Source organism: Choloepus didactylus, chromosome X, assembly GCF_015220235.1.
Source record: "Choloepus didactylus isolate mChoDid1 chromosome X, mChoDid1.pri, whole genome shotgun sequence".
Classification (NCBI taxonomy): Eukaryota; Metazoa; Chordata; class Mammalia; order Pilosa; family Megalonychidae; genus Choloepus; species Choloepus didactylus.
Genome location: NC_051334.1, coordinates 7,187,096 through 7,208,638, shown reverse-complemented (window position 1 = coordinate 7,208,638; position 21,543 = coordinate 7,187,096). Strand labels below are relative to the sequence as shown.

Below are 21,543 nucleotides of genomic sequence, written 5' to 3'. Positions count from 1 at the left end.
GCAGCCAGGCTCTCCCCAATTCCCTGGGAATGTGCTCCACCCTCTTTGGGGCTTGGGGTGGCAGGACATTTCCTGAGCAACGAGGCGGAAGGCCTGCCCTCGACCTCCAGGGCAAACTCACCCTTTCCCTGCGTGTGGGCTGCTCCGCTCTCTCAGCCCTAGACCTCCTGACTCCAGACCTCAACCTCCATGGCTCTGTCTTTGAAGAGATTTTTCCTTTAATTTTTTCCTTGTCTGTCTCCTCCAGTCCAGACCGGCAATGGCTCTGTCTATAAAGATCTCGCAAAAATTCTGTTGGCTTTGCATGAAGCACACAGGGGTCAAAGCCATCAGACAATAGGATTTTCCACAAATCCTTTCTGCTTAACTCCTTTTCCAATCTTGGCTTGTACTGAAATGGCGGCTGGGTTCCATGTTTGGTTACATCCTCACGTTGGGCTGTAGCTTCTGGGATTCCACCCCCTGGAAGCCCGTAATTTTCCAAGCCATCAGTTTCTGGTTTCTTGGAACCCAAGAGTTCAGTTCTAAGTTTATCTCTCTCTGCTCGCATTTTACTATAAGCTGCAAGGAGAAGCCAGGATATGTCCTCCACACGTAGTCTGGAGATCTCCTCAGCTAAGTATTCCAGGTTGTCACTTTTAAATTCTTCCTTCCATCTGACACCAGGACTCAATTTTGCCAAATTCTCTGCCACTTTAAAACAAGGATCACCTTTCTTCCAGTTTGCAACAACACATTCATCATTTCTGCTCAAGTCCTCATCAGAAGTATCTCTAGAGTCCATATTTCCACAAACAGTCTCTTCAAAGCAGTTTTGGCCTTTTCTATCAAGCTCCTCACAACTCTTCCAGAAACTCCGCCTTATCGATTTAAAAAGCCACTCCAACATGTTTGGTATTTGCAAACTCAGCAGCAAAAGCACCCCACTCCTGGTACCAAAATCTGTCCTAGTTTGCTAATGCTGCAGAATGCAAAACACCAGAGATGGATTGGCTTTTATAAAACGGGGATTTATTTCGCTACACAGTTACAGTCTTAAGGCCACAAAGCGTCCAAGGCAACACATCAGCAATCGGGTACCCTCACCGGAGGATGGCCAATGGCCTCCGGAAAACCTCTGTTAGCTAGGAAGGCAGCTGGCATCTGCTCCAAAGCTCCGGCCTCAAAATGGCTTTCTCCCAGGACGTTCCTCTCCAGCAAGCTTGCTTCTCTTCAAAACATCACTCCCAGCTGCACTCCCTTCCCCCCCCCCCCCCCGAGTCAGCTCATTTATATAGCTCCACCGATAAGGGCCCACCCTGAATGGGCGGGGCCACGCCTCCATGGGAACATCTCATCAGAATCATTGCCCACAGCTGGGTGGGGCACATTCCAAGCAAATCCAACCATCACCAAAACTTCTGCCCCACACAAGACTACAAAGATAATGACATCTGGGGGACACAATACACTCAAACTGGCACACTGGCCCTGCACAGGAGAAGTTTGCCAACCTCTGGAAGAGATCCATCTGTGTTGCGAAAAACAAAAACGCTGACGTTGGTTTATGAGAATGAGGGAAGACACTGTAAATCTCAAAAAAAAAAAATTCTCTTGGCAGTTTTAAAAACAATACTTGAAAAGACATATTTGATGGTGGCTGTTGTGGCTTCTCAATGAACTGCAGGAATCTGATTCAATACTTCTCTGAATCTGGCCCTCCGAGGACTGGAGCAGGGGGCTGCTGCCATGCCAGCCATCCACGGGCTCGTCACCCTCCGAAAACCCCCACTCCCCCAGCTGCTGGCGCTCACCTCTTCCAGGCTGAAGAGCACGCCCCCGATGGGAGCACCAAAGGCCACAGAGACCCCGGCCGCAGCTGCAGCGGACAACACCTGGAAGGCAGACAGCTGAGGTGAGCCCAAAGCCCCTGCATGGGGAGAAACACGCAGGTGAGCTGGGAGGAGGGGGTGCCCAGTGCAGCTGGAAGCGGAGCCCCAACTCACCTCGCGCCTCTTGCCCTCGTTCTTGCTGTACTTGGAGAAAAGGCTGCTGAAGAAGTTGCCGCAGCAACAAGCCACGTGCACCAAGGGCCCTTCTTTCCCCAGGCTCAGGCCTGACGACACGACCAGCACCAGGGTGACAGTCTTGATCAGCAAGGTCCACTTTCCCAAGTAGCCCCTTATGATGAAGCCGCTCAAAATGGTCTTTATCTGAAACAGAGGGTGGAGACCACGGGGGTCGGGGGAGAGAAGCTGCTTCAGAGCCGTGGCTAGAAAAAGCAATGTAATTCCTCGGAGAAGCATTTTGAAAGCTTCGAGTCACTACATCACATACATGGAGGAGAGGCCATTTTAGGTTTTGATTTAGCTACAATTTTATATTATATTTTTGTAACAGAATTTTATATTCTATCAATATATAATTATATATTCTATCAATGAAAACCTTAAAGATAAAACCAACACATGGTAAAGCTTAAAGATTCCTAAAGTACAGAGACATCATGCCAAGGATGAAGATTTATCAAGCTATCCTTTAACCTAGAGCATTTTATCCTGTTAATGTTACCCTTTGTTATGTACAGAGAAGATAGATCCCTTCCTTTTTTCTTTTCTTTCTGTTTCAGATACCTTTTTTGATTTTAACTGTTAACTTCTGGCTGTTGGGAAGATGTCCAACACAAGGAGATGGAGAGAAGGCGAGGCACGCAAAGAGCAAATGGAGCAAAATGTTCGATGAGCAACTTTGGTCAGGGGTTGGCAAACGACAGCACGCAGGCCAAATCCGGCCCCTTGCCTGGTTTTGTATGACCCACAAGATAAGAATGGTTCACACATTTGTAAATATAAAATATAAAAAAGACTATTAGCCTTTCGGCGAGAAGAGTTGCTCGATTTTGCCTCTTAGTCCACGAAGCCTAAAAAACTTACTCTCTGCCCTTTACAGGAAAAGTGTGTCAAGCCCTGCTCAAGGCAATGGATGGATGTATGGGTATTTGTTGCCCAATTCTTTCAACTTCTCTGTAGGTTTGAAAATTTCCTTAATACGTCAGAAAATGAAGATGCTCAACATTCTCATAACACACCTTAGGACCTTTGGGGGACATAAAGATGTTTGAATCCATCATGATCCCTTCTCTTCCATCAAATCGTACCATCTGGTACTAAAAGTACTGGAAAAACATGTAGAGTTGCCTTGTTCCATTTTCAGTCCTGCTGAATTTTGTAATCACCAAAGATCCTCTGTCTTCCTAACGGTGCAATTGAGGACTTTGCCTAACACTTTTAGTTTTTAACTGGGTGCCTATCTCAGGGATGAGCTCCATAGATAGAAGTCCCCTCCACCCACATGTTTTCTTTTGGATGGAGAAGCATCACCAATGGCTAAATAACTTGTGTACTTCCAGCCTCTCCCACACTGGGTGAAATGGAGTGAATGTTTATTGCTGAGCTAAGCAATTTACAAACCCGTTATGGTAGGTTAGCCAGACCCCAAGTGTCTTAGCTTGTCAGGGCTGCTGCAACAAAGTACTACACACTACTTGGCTTGAACAACAGAAATTTACCATCTCAGTTTTAGAGGCTTGAAGTCCAAAATCAAGGCGTCGGCAGGCTCTGCTTTCTCTGAAGTCCATGGGGTTGGTGGTCACGTGCCAGGAATCCGTAACTCAGTCTTTACCTCCGTCACGTGGCGTCTGCCTCCTTCTGTTGCCTACTCCTGTGTCCAAATTCTGTCTGCTTAGAAGGAGTCTGGTCATTCTGGATGAAGGTCCGCCCTCGTTCAGTTTGGCCTCACCTTCACTAATAACATCCTCAAAGATCCTATTTACAAATGGGTTCACACCCACAGGACTGGGGATTAGGATGTGAACATGACTTTGGCGGGGGGGGGGGTGAGTCAACCCATAACACAGGGTGAGTCTGTCAATGAAATCTACACAATCAAATTTGTGGTCAATTTCTTTTTCCATTGTGTACTATGCAATACTATGCCTTTTCTTGTCAGCGTTGAGACATTTCTAGAACTTAGTGATGCTCCATTTGGGCACAGCCTTGTCAGCAGTGGAGTTCTAAAATACCTATTAGAGTCCTTCTCAACGTGGGTGCTCTTCCAAGCCAGCTGGGGAATCAGAAAACATGATGACTGGGCTCTGGCCCCAGAGAGCGACATAACTGATCTAAGGTGTGCTCTGGGCCTGGGGAGTTTTCACAGCCTCTCCAGGTAGTCCTCAAATACAGCCAAGGAGGAGAGCCGCAGCTACATTCCTGAGAAGCACAGGATCCCAAAGCTCCACCACTAATTTTTCAATATTGAAGAGATGGCCCTGAAACCCTCTGTTTCTTTCACTGAGCATCATGTCCCCTTTGGCGATCTTGGGAAGGTTGTGAAGTGAACTGATTCATATTTTAAAGGACTGTGAACGGGACTATTTTCATCTCAGGAATTACTGATGGAGCTGTTTCTTAATTCAAGTAGAGAATGTGAGAGTGTGTGTGTGTGTGTGTGTTGCCACGCTGATTCCCAGGGAACTTGAGGCAATCCTTCCTATAGAGCGTGAGGTCCTAACTATACAGTCAGACGGTATTTCTTTAACTGGCCTTTAATGACAGACAAACTAGCGGTGTTAAAACTAGTCTTTAACTAGTGGTAGTTGGCGTAATTGAGCCTGTGCTCTGGGGATCTCAATTCCCTTTATTTAAGGGATGTTTTATCACGCCTGCCACAATCATGCCCCTTTCCGTTGCCTCGAATAAAATTATCTATAATTTTTTGTCAATTAGTTAATGTGAATTTAGACCCCAAGGTACAGTTTAAAAGCATAATACCATTTAGAAAATTACAAGCATCTAAATTACCTGAGCCTTTGCCAGCCATGACATGTGGTGAATTGAACAATGTAATAGGTATTTTGTAATTCTCTAAAATAATTTTATAAAACTTAAGCATCAGAGAAGGGAAATTCATTCCCAGTAGATGCCAAAATGCACTTGCTTTAATTTGAATGAACAGAGACTGAACCAAACAGGGCTTTGATTTTGTGGTGTTAACTTTAAAACCAGAACACTTTCTGGTAGATAAATATTTGCAAGAGTGTTAACGCTTTTCTAATGAATGGAAACGCCAACTCAAAGTCAGTTCTAAGAGGATGTGATTTCTTATACAGTTGATAATGGTCTACAGATAAAGCAAACAGAAGTAGTAAGGGGAACAGTTCCTCTCTAAATTCCCAGGTCCAAGAAACTCTGATTGTGCACCTTCAAATGGGCTTTACAGACCTTTGTCCCGGCGCTCAGGGACAGCCTGGCCCCTGCCAATGCTTGGGGAGGGCAGAGCCTTCACCCCAGTGTTCTGAGAGAGCACGGCAAGCGCGAGTGCCTGGAAGGGGCAGGACCACTGTGCCATCGGGCCTGGAGGACAAGTCGGCGTTCCCTAGATGACTCTCAGCCTGTGAAATCCAATGGCGTTTGCGCTGCAGGGTTTCGGAATTGTTGGAGACCCGTGACCCCGTTGTCCTTCCAATCTCTTCCTATGGGAACAGGAACGTCGATCCTCTGCCTGTCCCTCCACCGGAATCAGATGACTTGGTCTCTGGATTTCCCAGGTCCTCAGAGGCAGGGGAATTGTGCCCCAGCACAGACCACACCCAGAACCTACGGGGATGTGGCTTTGTCTGCAGCATTGTTTCTGAAATGACTTAAGGCTCCGGGACACTGTGATGGAATTAATGTATTTTGCACGTAGAAAGAACATGTCTTTTGGGGGTCCAAAGGGCGGACTGTGGTGGTTTGGAGCTGTATGTACCCCAGAAAAACATGTTCTTAACCTGAATCCATTCCTGTGGGTGTGAACCCATTGTAAAAAGGACTTTTTTATGAGGTTCCTTCAGTTAGGGTGTGGCCCACCTCCATCAGGATGGGTCTTAGTCCTATTACTGGAGTCCTTTATAAGCAGAATGAAATTCAGACAGATGAGAGAAAGCCACAGAGGAAGCAGCCAGGAGCTAAAATCAATGGAACCCAGAAGAGAAGTGAGAGGCCACCGTGTGCACTGCCATGTGACAGAAAAGCTAAGGACCAAGGATCACTGGCAGCCAGCCCCAGAACACTACAGTCTTCGGGAGAAAGCATCGCCTTGATTTGGAATTCTTCCAGCCTCAAAACTGTGAGCTAATAAACTCCTGTTGTTTAAGCCAACCCATTCCATGGTATTTGCTTGAGCAGCCAAGGAAACTAAATCAAACATACATGGAGCATTTATTACACAGAAAAAATACTTTTCTTTAAATATACATTTAAAAAGAATGTCTCCAAAGGAATTATCATTCGAAGTAACCAGAATGCTTCAGAAGCAAATGCTAGTGAGGGTGAGAAACTTTCAAAATGTGCACACGTGCATTGTGTTCAAAGTTTGTTCATACACAGCACGTCATATAGCAGCTTCCAGTAGGATCACCTTTGACGACGATAAACACATGATCTAAACATGTCTCCCTGCTAAACTGAAGGAGAACATCTCTGGGGCCCCAATGGAATGAAGTTGGTTTACATATTTACTTGGGTTTTGGCTGGGAGGAGGTTCTTTTTATTCACAAAATATTTATTTACATTTATTTTTTGCTCTGCCCCTTTCTACCACCAACTGGAGCATGCACTGCATCCTCAATTTAGGAATTTAAAGCTCTACTATAATAATAATGAAAACTTCGTTCCTGCTGAGTCCTAATAACCAAATGTAATTATAAAATCCCTGTTTTAGCTCTTGACACTTGAAAAGATTACTGTGGCCCCTCCTTCCCCAGCCTTCCCTGCGAGCGGACGCGGCAGCGCTTCTGTCTCGCTTTTTCTTATTCCCCCCCTCCCCTTCCTATTTTTTTTTTTTTTTTTTCCTTTTTTCCCCTTCCCCCTTTTCACCATTTCCTCTCGGAGGCTCTTTCTCCGGGCAGGGGCAGAGCCAGTCTCCCCTCCCGCCTCTCCCCGGCCCCCGCCGCCCTATGGCGAGAGGGAGCCCCCTTCCCACCCGGGCACAAGCGGCGGCGCTTGGAGGAGTGGGACCGGCGGTGGCGGCCTCAGGTCTAGGATCATCATGGAACTAATTCGCTGATCGACCCACCGGCCCCAGCCGTTCGTTCTGCTTGAGCCCCAGGGCCCGCGTCCCCCCTCCCGGTTCCCCCTCTTCTTCCTCCTCAGTTGGCCGGGTCCTCGTCCCGCGCGCCCCGCCGCCGCGCGCTGAGGAAAATGAAGTGGTAACGGGCCCGCGGATGACCTCGCGTCACCACTGTGAGGCCTACAGCTTTGCCGGGGAGGAGGAGGAGGAAGAGGAGGAGAAGATAGCTGTATTAAGCTGGGTGGCAGGGAGTTTCAAAGGATATCATGAAGTTTCCAGGATCTTTGGAAAACCAGAGATTGTCTTTCCTGTTGGAAAAGGCAATCTCTAGGGAAGCCCAGATGTGGAAGGTGAATGTGCCCAAAACGCCTACAAATCAGAATGTTTCCCCATCCCAGAGAGATGAAGTGATTCAGTGGTTGGCCAAACTCAAGTACCAATTCAACCTTTACCCAGAAACGTTTGCCCTGGCTAGCAGTCTTTTGGACAGGTTTTTAGCTACTGTAAAGGCTCACCCAAAATACTTGAGTTGTATTGCAATCAGCTGTTTTTTCCTAGCTGCCAAGACTGTTGAGGAGGATGAGAGAATTCCAGTACTGAAGGTATTGGCAAGAGACAGTTTCTGTGGATGTTCTTCCTCTGAAATTCTGAGAATGGAGAGAATTATTCTGGATAAGCTGAATTGGGATCTTCACACAGCTACACCATTGGATTTTCTTCACATTTGTCAACTAGGCCTCAGTTACTCTTCAGTTTGCCCAAACTGAGCCCATCCCAACATTTGGCGGCCCTTACCAAGCAACTACTTAAGTGTATGGCCTGCAATCAACTTTTGCAGTTCAAAGGATCTATGCTTGCTCTGGCCATGGTTAGTTTGGAAATGGAGAAACTTATTCCTGATTGGCTCTCTCTTACAATTGAATTGCTTCAGAAAGCACAGATGGATAGCTCCCAGTTGATCCACTGTCGGGAGTTTGTGGCACATCACCTTTCTACTCTGCAGTCTTCTCTGCCTCTAAATTCCGTTTATGTCTACCGTCCCCTCAAGCACACCCTGGTGACCTGTGACAAAGGAGTGTTCAGATTACATCCCTCCTCTGTCCCAGGCCCAGACTTCTCCAAGGACAACAGCAAACCAGAAGTGCCAGTCAGAAGTACAGCAGCCTTCTGCCATCATCTCCCAGCTGCCAGTGGGTGCAAACATACCTCTGCTAAACGCAAAGTAGAGGAAATGGAAGTGGATGATTTCTATGATGGAATCAAGCGGCTCTATAATGAAGATAGTGCTTCAGAAAACGTGGGTTCTGTGTGTGGCACTGATTTATCAAGGCAAGAGGGACATGGTTCCCCTTGCCCACCTCTGCAACCTGTTTCTGTCATGTAGTTTCAACAAGTGTTACCTTCAAGTGCAAACTAAGGTAGTCTACTCTGGGAATGGGACCATGTAAAACCAGTAAAGAGGCTATAAAAGGATATAAACCTTAACAGGCTAAATTGAAGTGAGCCAGAAAAAAAAACTTGTTTACTTGTGCGGCTAATTATAATTCAACATTATTTAAGCACTTAAAAGACCAAAAAAAGTATAAAATTTTCAAAAGACCCAAAAACTAAAAAAAAAAAAAAAGAAAAAAAGGCAAAAAATTTATTTGTAGTGTTTGTCAGTTACAGTTTTCTCCACTAAAATGTTACTTACCCCCATAAATTCACATTTAATGTTAAGAAAAGTTCCAAAATTTATAGCTAGCAAACTTGTCCCCAGCATCCTGATTTAATTTTCCTCTTGCTTTTGCTTGTTCCTTCATTGAATACTTAATGAATTTTATGCATGTTGATCTATACCCTGAACTCCACTGAATAGGAAACCCCCAAAATGATTTTTTAGCAATTTAGTGAACAGATTATTTCAGCGTGACAGCTATGTTTAATCCATTATTCAAATTCAAATTGGTCTGAAAAGGGTACTTTGAAATTGCCCCATATGAATCAGAGGTGGTAAAATAGAAAAAGGACCCATGTTACATTGATTTTTCATGTTTGTCTCATATTGATCTCTAGAGTTTAGAGACAAAATTACTGTTGTCATTTTTGTTTATTTTAAGGTGAAACTTAGTGGCATGTAATTAGGAATCTCTTAGATTTGTTGAAAGCATTTTTGACATTTGTATAAAAGAATTTGTGATAAAGTTAATATATATCCAGGTGCTCACCAAAGAAACATGTAACAACTAAAATTAAATTTTGTAACTGATAAGAATTTTCACTCATTTATAATCAGTAGGAGACTGTCTAGATGTTGGGGCAGTACTATGATTTGAGTCTGTAACATGTAATAACTGAATTCAGTACCCAAGTTTTATGTTAAGCTAAGCTATTAGGATATTCTTGATAAAAGCCTCTCGCCCCCCACCCCCACCCCCAAATTTCTCTTGATGACTTCTGAATCCTGAGCTCCCTGTGCAATCCAAAGGTATTGCAGTCAGAACCATGTACTGATGATAAAAGCCTCTGGTAAGCAATAAAAAGTTGTCCTTAAAAAAAAAAAAAAAAAAAAAAAAAAAAAAAAAAAAAAAAAAAAAGAAAAGATTACTGTGAAGTTCGCAGAAATGCAGTTATTTTAGGTTATTTGTTTTTCTTATTCCTTTGTTGGCTTATGGTCTATCTTCTTGGGGTAGGGTAGGAACATGCTGGAAGCAATGTAGTTATTTTAGGTTATTTGTTTTTTCTTATTCCTTTGTTTTGGTTTTGCTTGAAAGGTTTTTTTCAGCTTGTTTTTTAATTTTTTGATCAAGTTAAAAAAACAATGAATGAGTGTGAAAAAAAGTAAATGAACAATGCGGGGGGGAGGGGAATAGAATGTTTTGGATGTTCTTTTTTTATTCTAATTTTTATTTTATTTTATGGAGCAATGAAAATGTCCAAAGATTGATTGTGGTGATGAATGCACAACTATACGATGATACTACGAACAACTGATTGTACACTTTCAAGGATTGTATGTTATGTGCATATATCTCAATAAAATTGCATTTAAAAAAAGATTACTGTGAGCTCTTTTATAAGCAGAGACATTCATCTGTGACGTATTTACATGTAGTTAAAAGGATATTAATAAAACAAGCCCCCACATACCCACTGCCAAGCTTAAGAAACATTAGTGCGTGTTCCTTTGAAAGTCCTGGGGCTCCTTCCCCAACAGAACCTTCCTACTTGCCCCACCCCCCACCCCATTATTTCTGTACCAGTCGTCGTCATTTTACCAGATATATTTATCTCTGAATAGTATGTGGTTTCATTGGGCTTGTTGAAGGATTTACAGAAATAGACTCACACTTTAGGTATTCGCCTGCAATGTACTTCTTCACTCACTGCTACTCTTGCTGAGTGGCATTCACCTCACTGTGCTCCTTGTGCTTTAGTCATGTAGGAAGCTTATTGATCAGGGCAGTATTTTATTCCTTTGAGTTCAGCTGTCAGAAACCAAAGATGCCTGTTTTGGAAGAAGGCAGAATCCAGACAGCCCCTCATGGAGAAGGCTCATAGTCCAGCTCGCCAGCTGTCTTTAAGATGGCCAGAGACTTCCACAAGCCGAGGCGCGCAGCTCCAGTTCTTGGGGCAGGGAAGATGAGGCGGCCCACCAGGCCATTTAATGCTACATTCAATTGCCCCTCAATTCTCCCTTGGCCATGGCCTTATCTTTGAAAGGCTTATTATGATCAGTGGGATCATAAACTGAGATGCCAACAACCTTCTGTTCTTTTAATTGTTCCAGGGGCCCTAGGCTCAGTTTTAAGCTCTCAGCCATCCAATAAAATACCGTCAGCTCTGCTAAATGCTTTGTTCCAATTTTAGGGAACCATCTGAGCGTAACGCAAATCCATGTCCGCTTATGTGCGATTTCATCCAGGAGAAGCTCACACCTGGTGAAGGCTGACTACTGTGCCCTGGTGAACCAACTGAGCCGCCCAGGAACACACAAATGCACGCACACGCCCACCTTGTACATCTACCAGCCGCACGTTGGGCAGCCACAGTCGTCCACCTCTGGGGGCAGAACTTGCCCTCTGATTACAGATAACCCTCCTTGCACCATTTCACAGTAACTCACAAGCTACAACCTTTCCAGCACCCAGTTCGGGTCTTTTTCAAGGAGAAATAACATATTCACTGTCACATTTACATATTTCTTAACCATTTCATATGTGCAAAACTGTGCTACCCATTTTTATTGGGTTCCTATATTTTTTAGATGTGTCACTGACAAAGTTTCTGAGTGCTACGCCCCTAACCCCATTTTCCCCATAAACTCTGTGGCTTTTATTGCGCGATTTTACACAGCCTGGTGATTTTTAGGAATGCATGTGTTGCATTATAGCAGAACTGGCTATATTTAGAATGTAGGATGGCTATTCAGCTTGCTTTTCCAGTTCCTGAAGCGATAACGTTAATATAAACCAACAAAAGATACCAGACCACATTAAGCTTTTCCTTTAACAATGTTTTTTTTTAAGTTTTTATTTAGAAATACTTTCAAACTTGCAGGACAGTTACAAAAATATACAAATCCCATACACAGAACTCCAACATATCCCTACCACCACCACCACCACCACCACCACCTACCACCATATACCCAGATCCACTAATTTTGACATTCTGCCACATTCTAGTTTATCTGTCTGTCTATTTACCAATCCAGTTTCTGAACACTGGAGTGGAGGTTGTATATATCATGTTCTGTGAACACTTAATACTGCCATGTACATTTTCTATGAAAAAGGATATTCACTTATGTAACCACCTAAAGTGCGGTTATCAAGTCCAAGAAATTTAACATTAATATAAAGCTTACAATCTATATTCCAATTTTTCATACGTCCCAATAACATCCCTTTGAACCTTTTCTCCTCCCTTGATAGATCCCATCCAGGATCATGTATTGAATTTAACTGTCATCATCTCTTTAACTGCTTTTTCTTTTTTTTAATTGTAAGAGCATATATTCAACATAAACTTTCCATCTCTACCTTTCCCAAGCATACCATTCAGGGACATTAATCCAATTCACTATGTTGTGGTGCCCTCACCACCATCCATTACTAAAACGTTTCCATCTCCCCAAACAGAAACCATTCACCCATTATGCATTAACTCCCCATTCCTCCTGCCCCCCCCCTCCCCACACCCAGAAACCTGTTCTCTAATTTCTGTCTCTATAAGCTTGCATATTCTCCAATATTTTCTTTGTGGTTATCATGGGGCTTAAATTTAACATCCTAAATCTATAACAAACTCATTTGCTTTGATACCAACTTAATTTCAGTAGTGTATACAAATAATGTTCCTATACCCCTCTGCTCCCCCCACTTTATGCAGTTCCTGTCACAAATTACGTGTTTATACATTATGAGTCCCAATCCACTGATTTATCATTACTTTTTATGCATCTGTCTTTTAGATCCTGTAGGAAGTAAAACAGTGGAATTACAAATCAAAAATACAATAGTTCTGGCATTTAGATTTACCCATGTCATTACCCTCACCGGAGACCTTTATTTCTTCATGTGGCTTCGATCTGTCGCCTGTTGTCCTTTCCTTTCAACCTGTGGAACTCTCTTTAACATCTCTTATAGGATCGGTCTAACGGTGACAATTGCCCCCAGCTTTTGTTTATCTGAGAATGTCTTAATCTCTCACTCATTTTTGAAAGACAGTACTGCTGGACACAGAATTCTTGGTTGGCAATTGTTTGCTTCCAGCCCTTTAGTTATGTCATCCCACCTGCCTCCATGGTTTGCGATGAGAAATTGACACTTAACCTTATGGAGACCCCCTTGTATATGACATGTTGTGTCTCTCTTGCAGCTTTCAGAATTCTCACTTTATCTTTAGCATTCAACAGTTTGATTTTAATATGCCCCTGTGTGGATCTATTTGGGTTTATCTGGTTTGGAGTTCGTTGAGCATCTGTGTGCCAATTTGGATGCATTATGTCCCCCCAGACGCCACGTTCTTTAATGCAATCTTGTGGAGTCAGATGTATTACTGTTGATTAGGTTGGAATCATTGGATTAAGTTGTTTCCATGGAGATGTGACCCACCCAATTGTAGGTGATAACTCTGATTGGATTATTTCCATGGAGGTGTGGCCCCACCCATTCAGCATGGGTCTTAACTAAATCACTGGAGCCCTATAAGTGCTCAGACAGAAGGAGCTCACAGCTGCAACTTAGAGAGACATTTTAAAGATGGTCATTGAAAGCTGACACTGACATTGTGGAGAATGCCATTTTGAAACGCAACCTGGGAGCAAGTAGACGCCAGCCACGTGCCTTCCAAGCTAACAGAGGTTTTCCAGATACCAATGGCCTTTCTCCAGTGAAGGTATTCTATTGTTGATGTCTTACCTTGGACACTTTATGGCCTTGGGACTATAACTATAACCAAATAAACCTCCTTTATAAAAGCCAGTCCATTTCTGGTATTTTGCATAACGGCAGCATTAGCAAACTGGAACAATCTAGGATGTATATATTCATCTCTTTTGTTAAATTTGGGAAGCTTTCAGCCACTATTTCTTTGAATATTCTGCCTCTTTTTCCCTTTCTTCTCCTTCTGGGTTCCTCCAATGCATGTACTGCTATGCTTGATGGTGTCCCATAAGTTCCTCAGGCTCTGTTCACTTTCCTTCATTCGTTCCTCTTTCTGCTCCTCAGAATGGATGATTTCAGTTGTTGTATCTTCAAGTTCACAGATTCTTTCTCCTGCCAGCTTCAATCTGCTGTTGAACCCCTCCAGGGAATTTTTAATTTCTGATACTGTGCTCTTCAGCTCTGTTTGGTTCTTTGTCATAATTTCCATCTCTCTATTGATATTCTCTTTGTGTTCCTCTATCATTTTCCTGATTTTCTTTAGTTCTTTGTCCGTGTTATCCTTTAGCTCTTTAAGTATATTTAGGACCATTTTTTAAAAGTCTTTGTCTGGAATGTCCCAGGTCTGATCCTCTTCATTGATGGTTTCTAATGCTTTACTATTCTCCTTTGCCTGGGCCATCACTTCCTATTTCTTTGTATGTTTTGTTATCTTTTGCCAAAACCTTGACATTTTGAAATTTTAACATTATAACTGGAATTTAGACACTGAGGCATTTGTTCCTTAAGCTCGTATCCAGCTAGAGTTATGACAGAGGTTTCCTTGAGTGCCAGGAGCTAGCAAAAACAAGAAGAAGGAGGAAAAAAAGAAAACACCTTTCCCAGGCTTTGCAGATTGACCTGGGCTGGTGTGTTCCTTCAGGGTGTAGCCATACAATGAGTTTAGAGAAGAGCTCCAGGCCAAAGCGCAGGGACCTCCCTGATCCTTTGTGCACATGCATCTCCCATTTCCACAATTCTAAATGTCCCCTCTGCCCTGGAAAAAAGTTTCCTCATGATCAGGTCACTGTTCTATATGTCCTCCGGCCAACAATCCCTTGCCCCAGGCAGTACAACTTGATTGCTCTCCCACAGTGTTCTGGAGGAGAGCTCAGGGAGCTGCTTTCTACATGCAGGGAAGTTGTGGGACAGCAAGTCCCTCTGGCCACCACCAGACAGACTGGGCCGGGCATACATGCTCCCAGCATATGCAGTAGGGTTACTCTGCTCCTTCTGGAACCGGGACCAGGGGATCCACACTGGGAGTGGCTCTGTACCGAGCTGGTGAGGGGATGGCAGAGGGGCCAGCCAGGATGCCCCGAGATCCTACCACTTTGAAGCAGCCCTTTTCTTGATTCGGCACTCACCCTGTTAGTGCAATCCTTTAACTGCTTTCTGGAGCTTTGAGAAAGATGTTTCCACCAGTCCTTGCTGGTTGCTCAAAGCTTCTGCGGGGGAACAGAGCCCTGAATCATCTCCCTCTACCCTCTTGATTCTTAACACTCCTTCAACAATCTTTTGATTATTCCAGTCCTTTCCAGGGACAGACTGGACCACTGCCCTTCCTTGTGACAAGAGGGACTAGATATTGTGGCCCTGTCATCATGACCTACCGTAATGAGCTCCTTGTGGACAGGGGCCACGTATTTTCAATTCTGTAGATCCAGTAAATGACACCAAGCAATGTGTGCCAAATGAATGAATGTTTTTACAAAATCTTTCCACCAATCTCATAATAAAAATACTGGCCAGTCTTGAAGTGAAATAGCATTTACCAAACTCTAATATTAGAAAGTAGTGGTATAAACTTGAACATAAGTCAGGGGTTGCATGCTCAGATGCCTCCAGGGCCCAGCAGGTAATGGACATAAGGGAAGCAGGTGGCCAGGCTGGGTTGTGGACAACTGAAGAGCAGAAACTTGTCTGCACAGCTCTAGGCAATTTTTGCCCTGTAGGAAGTGGGGTCCAGGGCTGCCACATTTTCCTACTTTTTGAAAAGCTGGAAATCCAAATATTTGCACGGAATCTCTCCATGTTTATATGTTGCCAGACAGCTCGGCTGCTTTTGAGAATACTGATGTCGGCCAACACACCTACATCAGGAGGCTGAATCCTGTCCTCTAAGCTGAGTCTGCAGCCTCTACATGTGTCCAAGTCAGGGGTCAGCAAACTGCAGCCCACGGGCTGAATTTAGCCAGTTGCCTGTTTCTGTGCAACCCACCACCTGTTTTTCACAGCTTGTGAGCTGAGAGCACTTTTCACATGCTTAAATGGTTAGAAAAAAAAAACTACAAGATTACTTTGTGACACATGAAAATTATACAAAATGCAAATTTCAGTGTTCATAAATAAAAGTTTTATTGAAACACAGCCATGCTCATTAATTTACATATCTATAGCTGCTTTCATACTGCCATGGCAGAGTTACGTAGCTGAAACAGAGAGCATGTGACCTGTAAAGCCTAAAATATTTACTCTCTGGCCCTTTACAGAACACATTTACTGACCCCGGCCTTAGTAACACCCATCCCCAGTCCCTTTTTTCAACAACTCTCTTTCTATTTGAGTTACTTAAATTTTGACCTTAAACCCAAGTGTTTACATTATCTTCAAAAGCAGGAAAATAAAGACCCAGTACACCAAAGGAAAATACAGATCAGGTTCTTTACCTCCATTCTTTTTATTATATCTACACGCCTGAAATCTTGAGAAGCACAGTAGAAATCAAGGAAAGGTAACGGCTTTAGTTTTTCCCTGGCATCACTGGTTTTCTCCTCTTCACCTCTTTCTCCTTCCCATTAGGGAAAGAACCTTGGAGGTGAGGGGGCCTGGCTTTTCCAGTATCTCTCTTCCCTCTACGGAATTCCTTGCAAATAAAATTTCTCCTATGTTTGAAGAGTACAGTTGGAGGAGACCCTCGATCGTACTTCCCTTTCCCCGTCACGGGATTCACGGTAATCCTTCCACCTTCCAGCTTTCCTTGCCTGCCTGGCGCCATATAACAAGATGTTGTGAAATGCTGATTCCAACGTTGGAAGACTCTTCAGGGGGTTCTTTGTGTGTTTGGCCTTTGATCTTTTAGTTTAGAAACCTCGGAAATTCTTTTGGGTTTTTGAAGACAAGCCTCCATTCTACTTATTCCAGGGGCAAGGTTCCGTGCTGACCATTTCATTTCCAAGCTTCCTATGCGTTTCCTTAGCTTTGTTCTTCCAATCTACCAAAATCCAGGCAAGTTTTCTTTTATTTATTAGCATGATTTTCTAACGTTAAGGCTAAGCCACCTTCTGTCATCTTTGGGAAAAAAAAAATTCCATAGTGTCTTTTGCTCAGTTGATTATTCGGTATTTCAACCGAGTTAACTAATTTTCAACAATATGGTGTCTTTGCCCAAGTTTTGCTAATTTTTCCATTAGCACGTGAATCCGCTCTAGCTGAATAAGCCACCCTGAAACTTGGTGGCTTCAAAGAACAACTCTTTGCCTAGCTCAGGATTCTGCCAGGTGGTCGTTGGGGCTGGGGCTGGCTGGGTGGGCCTCCCGCGTGTGCTGGGCTTGTTCCCGGGCCTGGAGGCCACGGGTGGCCTGGCTGGGAGGGCTCGCCCTCCCACAGGTGAGCCTGGGCTGCCCCACAGGCAGTCTCGGGGTTCTGGGAGCAGTCTGGGCCCCAGGGCACACTGCTGCCCTCCTGGTCTCGCCGGCCAGTGCACGTCACACGGCTGAGCCCGGCGTCAGTGTTGGAGGGCACCACCCCAGGGTGCGGACACCGGGAGCAGGGAGCCCAGGGTGTCATGTCCCAACCAGGCCACAAGCCATCTTCAAACCCACTCTCTCCACTGCTTACGGGCACTGCTGAAGCGCCAACTTGAAGGGAGACTTAACTATACTGGTTATAGATAATATGAGAGTTTTTAAATTACTTCTGGCTAAAATTCTCACTGCCTGGGCCTTTGGGGAATCAGCTCAGTTACTGCCTTCTATGCAAAAGAACCTCCCAGATTTAAAGTTTGGTTTCAGGCATTCCCCGTGATCTATGACATCACTTCCTTCATCCTTCGTTACACAAAGGTGTGGAAAACTCTTTATCAGAATTAAAATTCACAGAGGTGTGTGTGCAGGGCCTGCCCTGGGTGTGGAATTCAGTTGTTTAAAGGCAGCTGTTCCCTTGTCAGGAAAAAAGCAAAGCGTGGCAGGGAGTTTAACCATCAGTAAACTCTCTCGGCAACAAGCCTCACGAATGTCTCTTTTTGCATGACCTCACGGATGTGCTCACACATTGTCACGGGGCCACATTTATGCGCTGAGGATAAAGGACGCCCACTCCACAGGCTTTAAGAGTTACACCAGACTTGAGACAAGGGTTTAATCATCTGAGCAGCGGCAGATCACAGCCGGTTAAGTGTCTACATCCTGGAGCCAGAATGCTCTGGGCAGCTCCTGGCTTGCCAGCTAGGTGACCTTGGGCAAGTTTCTTCACCTCTCTGTGCTTCAGTCACTGGATACCGCAAATGGAGGCCCATGCCAACCGTCCCTGCCTCACAGGCTTACCATGAGGAGTAAAGGAGTTAACACATGTGACATGCTTGTAAGTGGGCCTGGCACCCGAGCGCTAGCCAAGGATTTGTTACTATTGTTGGTCCAAAAGAAATTCGGCCACCACTCACCTCTGGTATGCCAGAGCCGCAGGCGTATGGTGCAAACACCCGCACCAGGGAGACGGCCAGAAATGCAAACAGCAACGCCCACAGGATGTACATTAGGTAATTCAGAATGTAAGCACTGGCACCCTAAATGACACACACAAACAGGAAAGAAAACATGAGTCGTCAAGTCCCTGCGTGCCGGACCCGACCCTGCCCCGACGGGATGCAGCGGCTCCCAGCCCGTCCTGTGGAAACACAGAGGCCAGCGCCGATCCCATCAGCCATCGCCATCGCTCCGGTCGCCACACACAGACATGGCACCGGCTGCTTCTCTGGGAGCTGTTGACCCTGGGGGAGAGCTCAGCAGGAATGGAAACTGTGAATGATACTTACTTGGAAGTCGCCCCCTGCACAAGCGGTCAATAAAAGGTGTAATGCAGAGAATTGGGCCCCCTGGCCCGGGAAGATTTGTTTTGTCCCACCTGCCGTGGATGGGTCTGTCTTGGCTTTCATCGAGACCACATCTGCGCCACGGCCTGCAAGCACACTGCCCGCAGACAGGGTCGGAAGTGCATTTTAGACTCCTGCTGCTCCGCCTGTGCTCACGGCACCAGCAGCAGCAGCACTGCCTGGGAGCCTGGGAGAAATGCAAATTCTCAGGCCCCAGACTGGCTAAATCAGAAATTTCAGGGGAAGGGCTCAGCAAAGTGTGTTTTCAGCCACCCTCCAGGGGATTCGGTTGCATGCTGATGATTGAGAAGCCCTACTAGAGGGGGAAAACCTGACAACTCCTTCAGAATAATGTACCAGACCATTTATCTGAATTTCTGAACCCAAACGATCTGACGGGAAGAGAACCCTTTCTGGGCCGAACTCACCGCCTGTGGCCTCTTCAGCCCAGCACCCATGGGGATTTCACTCAAGTCCAGGGGAAGGAAAGTGAAGTCGGGTGCAAGCCAGGCCCTGGCCACATGTGTGCACCCACTGAGACGCAGACACCCCTCTGGGGGCGGCTGTGACCTCACGGGCACACATACTCACACCCAATGTGTCGAGAAACCGGACTGAGGGACAGTTTTCAACCTCTTAAACATGTCCATTTTTGGAGAGACTAAAACTAACTTCTTACTCTTGCTAAGGGTAATTCTTTGAATCAAAGTATAAATCTTTAAAAAATGGTTGAAAAGACGGACGGCTGTATTTCCCCCAAGCACGTCCTGCGAGAGAGAGAAGAAGTAAATCAAACATGGCGCCCAGCCAACTCGCCCGCCCGCGCCCATCGGGCCAGGCAGAGAACGCATTAGGGGACATAATGGAGAGCGGTGAGAAGGTGTGAGGTTTCAAGATCCCGGTCTACTTCAGAGATTTGAAGGAATCAATTTTCAATTCCTCCCTGAAAGAGGTTTAGCAAAGCGGCAAAGTGCATTCCACATGTCTTCAGCTGCGGTAAGCCAATCAGGCAAAAAACCGTGGGGGCGGGAGGGGATGGAAAACTGATTAAATGTATCTTCCAAGAATAGTTCAAGCTTGAACCAGCCTCGCATTGGCCCGAACATGAACCCCGGCCACCTCGCCCTACGCCCCTCACCTGGTGGCCCCTGGTCGGTGTGGTGACAACTGAAGTCGGTTAGATGTTAACCCTTCCCCCGAGCCAAGCAGCTCTGAAGGCCCTGAAGGCAAGGAGCCACTCCCGTGGTTCGCCACGACACCCCCAGTGCCCGGGACGGTCTCAGAAACCTTCTCTTCAATGCACTGAAAGATGACAAAGCCCAGAGGTTCCACTTCGCACCACAGGAGGGTCATAATGAAAAAGACAGATAATAAGCAGAGCTGGCTGTCGTGTGGAGGAGCTGGACCCCTCCTGCATTGCTGGTCAGGATGTAAACTGGTGCAGCCACTCTGGAAAACAGCCTGGCAGTTCCACAAAACAATAAACATAGGGTCACCATGCAAGCAGCCATTCCACCCCTAGTAGAGCCCCAAGAGAAATGAAAACATATGTTCACACAAGAACTTGTACACCAATGTTCACAGCAACGTTATTTGCAAGAGCCCAAAAGTGGAAGCAACCCAACTGTCCATCACTGGAAGGATGGATAAACAAAATGTGGTATTTGCATACAATGGAATTATTCAGGCCTAAAAAGGAATGAAGTCCTGATCCATGCTACAACCGGGATGAACCCTGAAGACATTATGCTAAGTGAAAGAAGCCAGACACAAAAGGACAAATAGTGTATGTTCCACTTACATGAAATATCTAGAATAAACAAGTTCATAGAGACAGAAAATAGGTTACAGGTTCCCAGAGGAGGGGCGGAGCGGGGGGAGTGACTACTAATGGGTACTAGATTTTTTTAGGGGGCATGATGAAAATGTTCTATAATTGATCATGGTGATGGTTGCACAACTCTGTGAATATACTAGAAAACCACTGAGTTGTATACTTTAAATTAGTGAATTGTATGGTATGTGAATTATATCTCAATAAAGTTATTTAAAAAAGAGATAACTTATCTTTTCTCCTCAATCAACAGAAGCATGATCAACAAACCACCCTCTGTAAGAAGAATAAAGCCAAACAGAGGGCTTTAAGAAAAAAAAAATTGTGCCCCTGAAAGGCAGGAAAGAGTTTTCCAACTGAATTTGAGTGGCAGCAATAGAGTGAGAGAAAACCCAGTCATACCAGTATCAAAGCACGGGCTCGGGTCAGAACTCGAGGGCGACGTCACAGACATGCAGAAGATGCCCGCCGGTGCCCAGCCGAGACCCTGCCCCGACACCCACCTCCGACTGGTTCACCAGCAGCTCCGACCACTTCTGCCACAGGGGACACTTGTCCCTGTCCTCAAACGTGGTCTCGTTGGAGGTCCAGCAGCACTGCTCGTGGCTGTACCAGAAGGCAGACAGGCAGACGCCCTCCTTCAGGTCGGTCATCCAGTCCACGGCGAGGTCGATGACCCCGGCCAGGGTGCCTGGAAGGAGGAGCAGGGGCCGATGAGGGGGCTCGCCCACGGGGCAGTGAGAGCACAGGACGGGGGGCCGATGCCAGGGCCAGGCGGTGGGGGAGCCCAAGCGCCGGAGGAGGGCACGGACGTGCTGGGGGGCTGTCACCCACAGACAGAGCTTCTCTGGAAAAACCTTGTTCACTAGAACTTGTTGGATTGTTTGTATTTGGGATAAGGGTCTGGGGCTCTATACCAAGAAATAACTACGTCTAGGCCGAACAGAAGCGGGCTGTGGCCCACAGAAGGCTCACCGTGGGTCTCTGTCAAGAATCACACATCCCAGCCCTTCCCTCCCTCCTGTCCGGCCATCCCCTGGGTCCCAGGCCCTCCCGCCTCAGCCCTGGATCTCATCCCCCCCCCCCCCCCGCCTCGGGGCCCTGTGCTAACAACACCCCTTCTTTCT

The 21,543-nt window shown here is 45.6% G+C and overlaps 2 protein-coding genes across 8 annotated transcripts in view; one reads left to right on the top strand and one right to left on the bottom strand.

The window, feature by feature from the left end:
* The window catches only part of CLCN4 (chloride voltage-gated channel 4), an 88,330-nt gene that overhangs the window by 26,705 nt on the left and 40,082 nt on the right, over positions 1–21,543 (bottom strand). For 4 of the 7 annotated variants that reach the window (XM_037822061.1, XM_037822062.1, XM_037822063.1 and 1 more), the window contains 4 exons: positions 20,920–21,107; positions 18,154–18,276; positions 1,986–2,192; positions 1,794–1,874 (listed from right to left, as the gene is read on the bottom strand). In XM_037822061.1, the coding sequence (XP_037677989.1) occupies positions 1,794–1,874; positions 1,986–2,192; positions 18,154–18,276; positions 20,920–21,107 (599 nt within the window). Of the gene's footprint in view, positions 1–1,793; positions 1,875–1,985; positions 2,193–18,153; positions 18,277–18,525; positions 19,703–20,919; positions 21,108–21,543 lie in introns of those variants that run through there. The other 3 variants (XM_037822067.1, XM_037822064.1, XM_037822066.1) reach the window with 3 other exon arrangements.
* On the top strand, positions 6,878–8,754 carry LOC119523301 (cyclin-I-like). The gene is given in 3 exon segments (XM_037822068.1): positions 6,878–7,312; positions 7,467–7,809; positions 7,812–8,754. Coding segments are annotated over 3 exon segments (1,074 nt in total). The 5' UTR covers positions 6,878–7,240; the 3' UTR covers positions 8,471–8,754.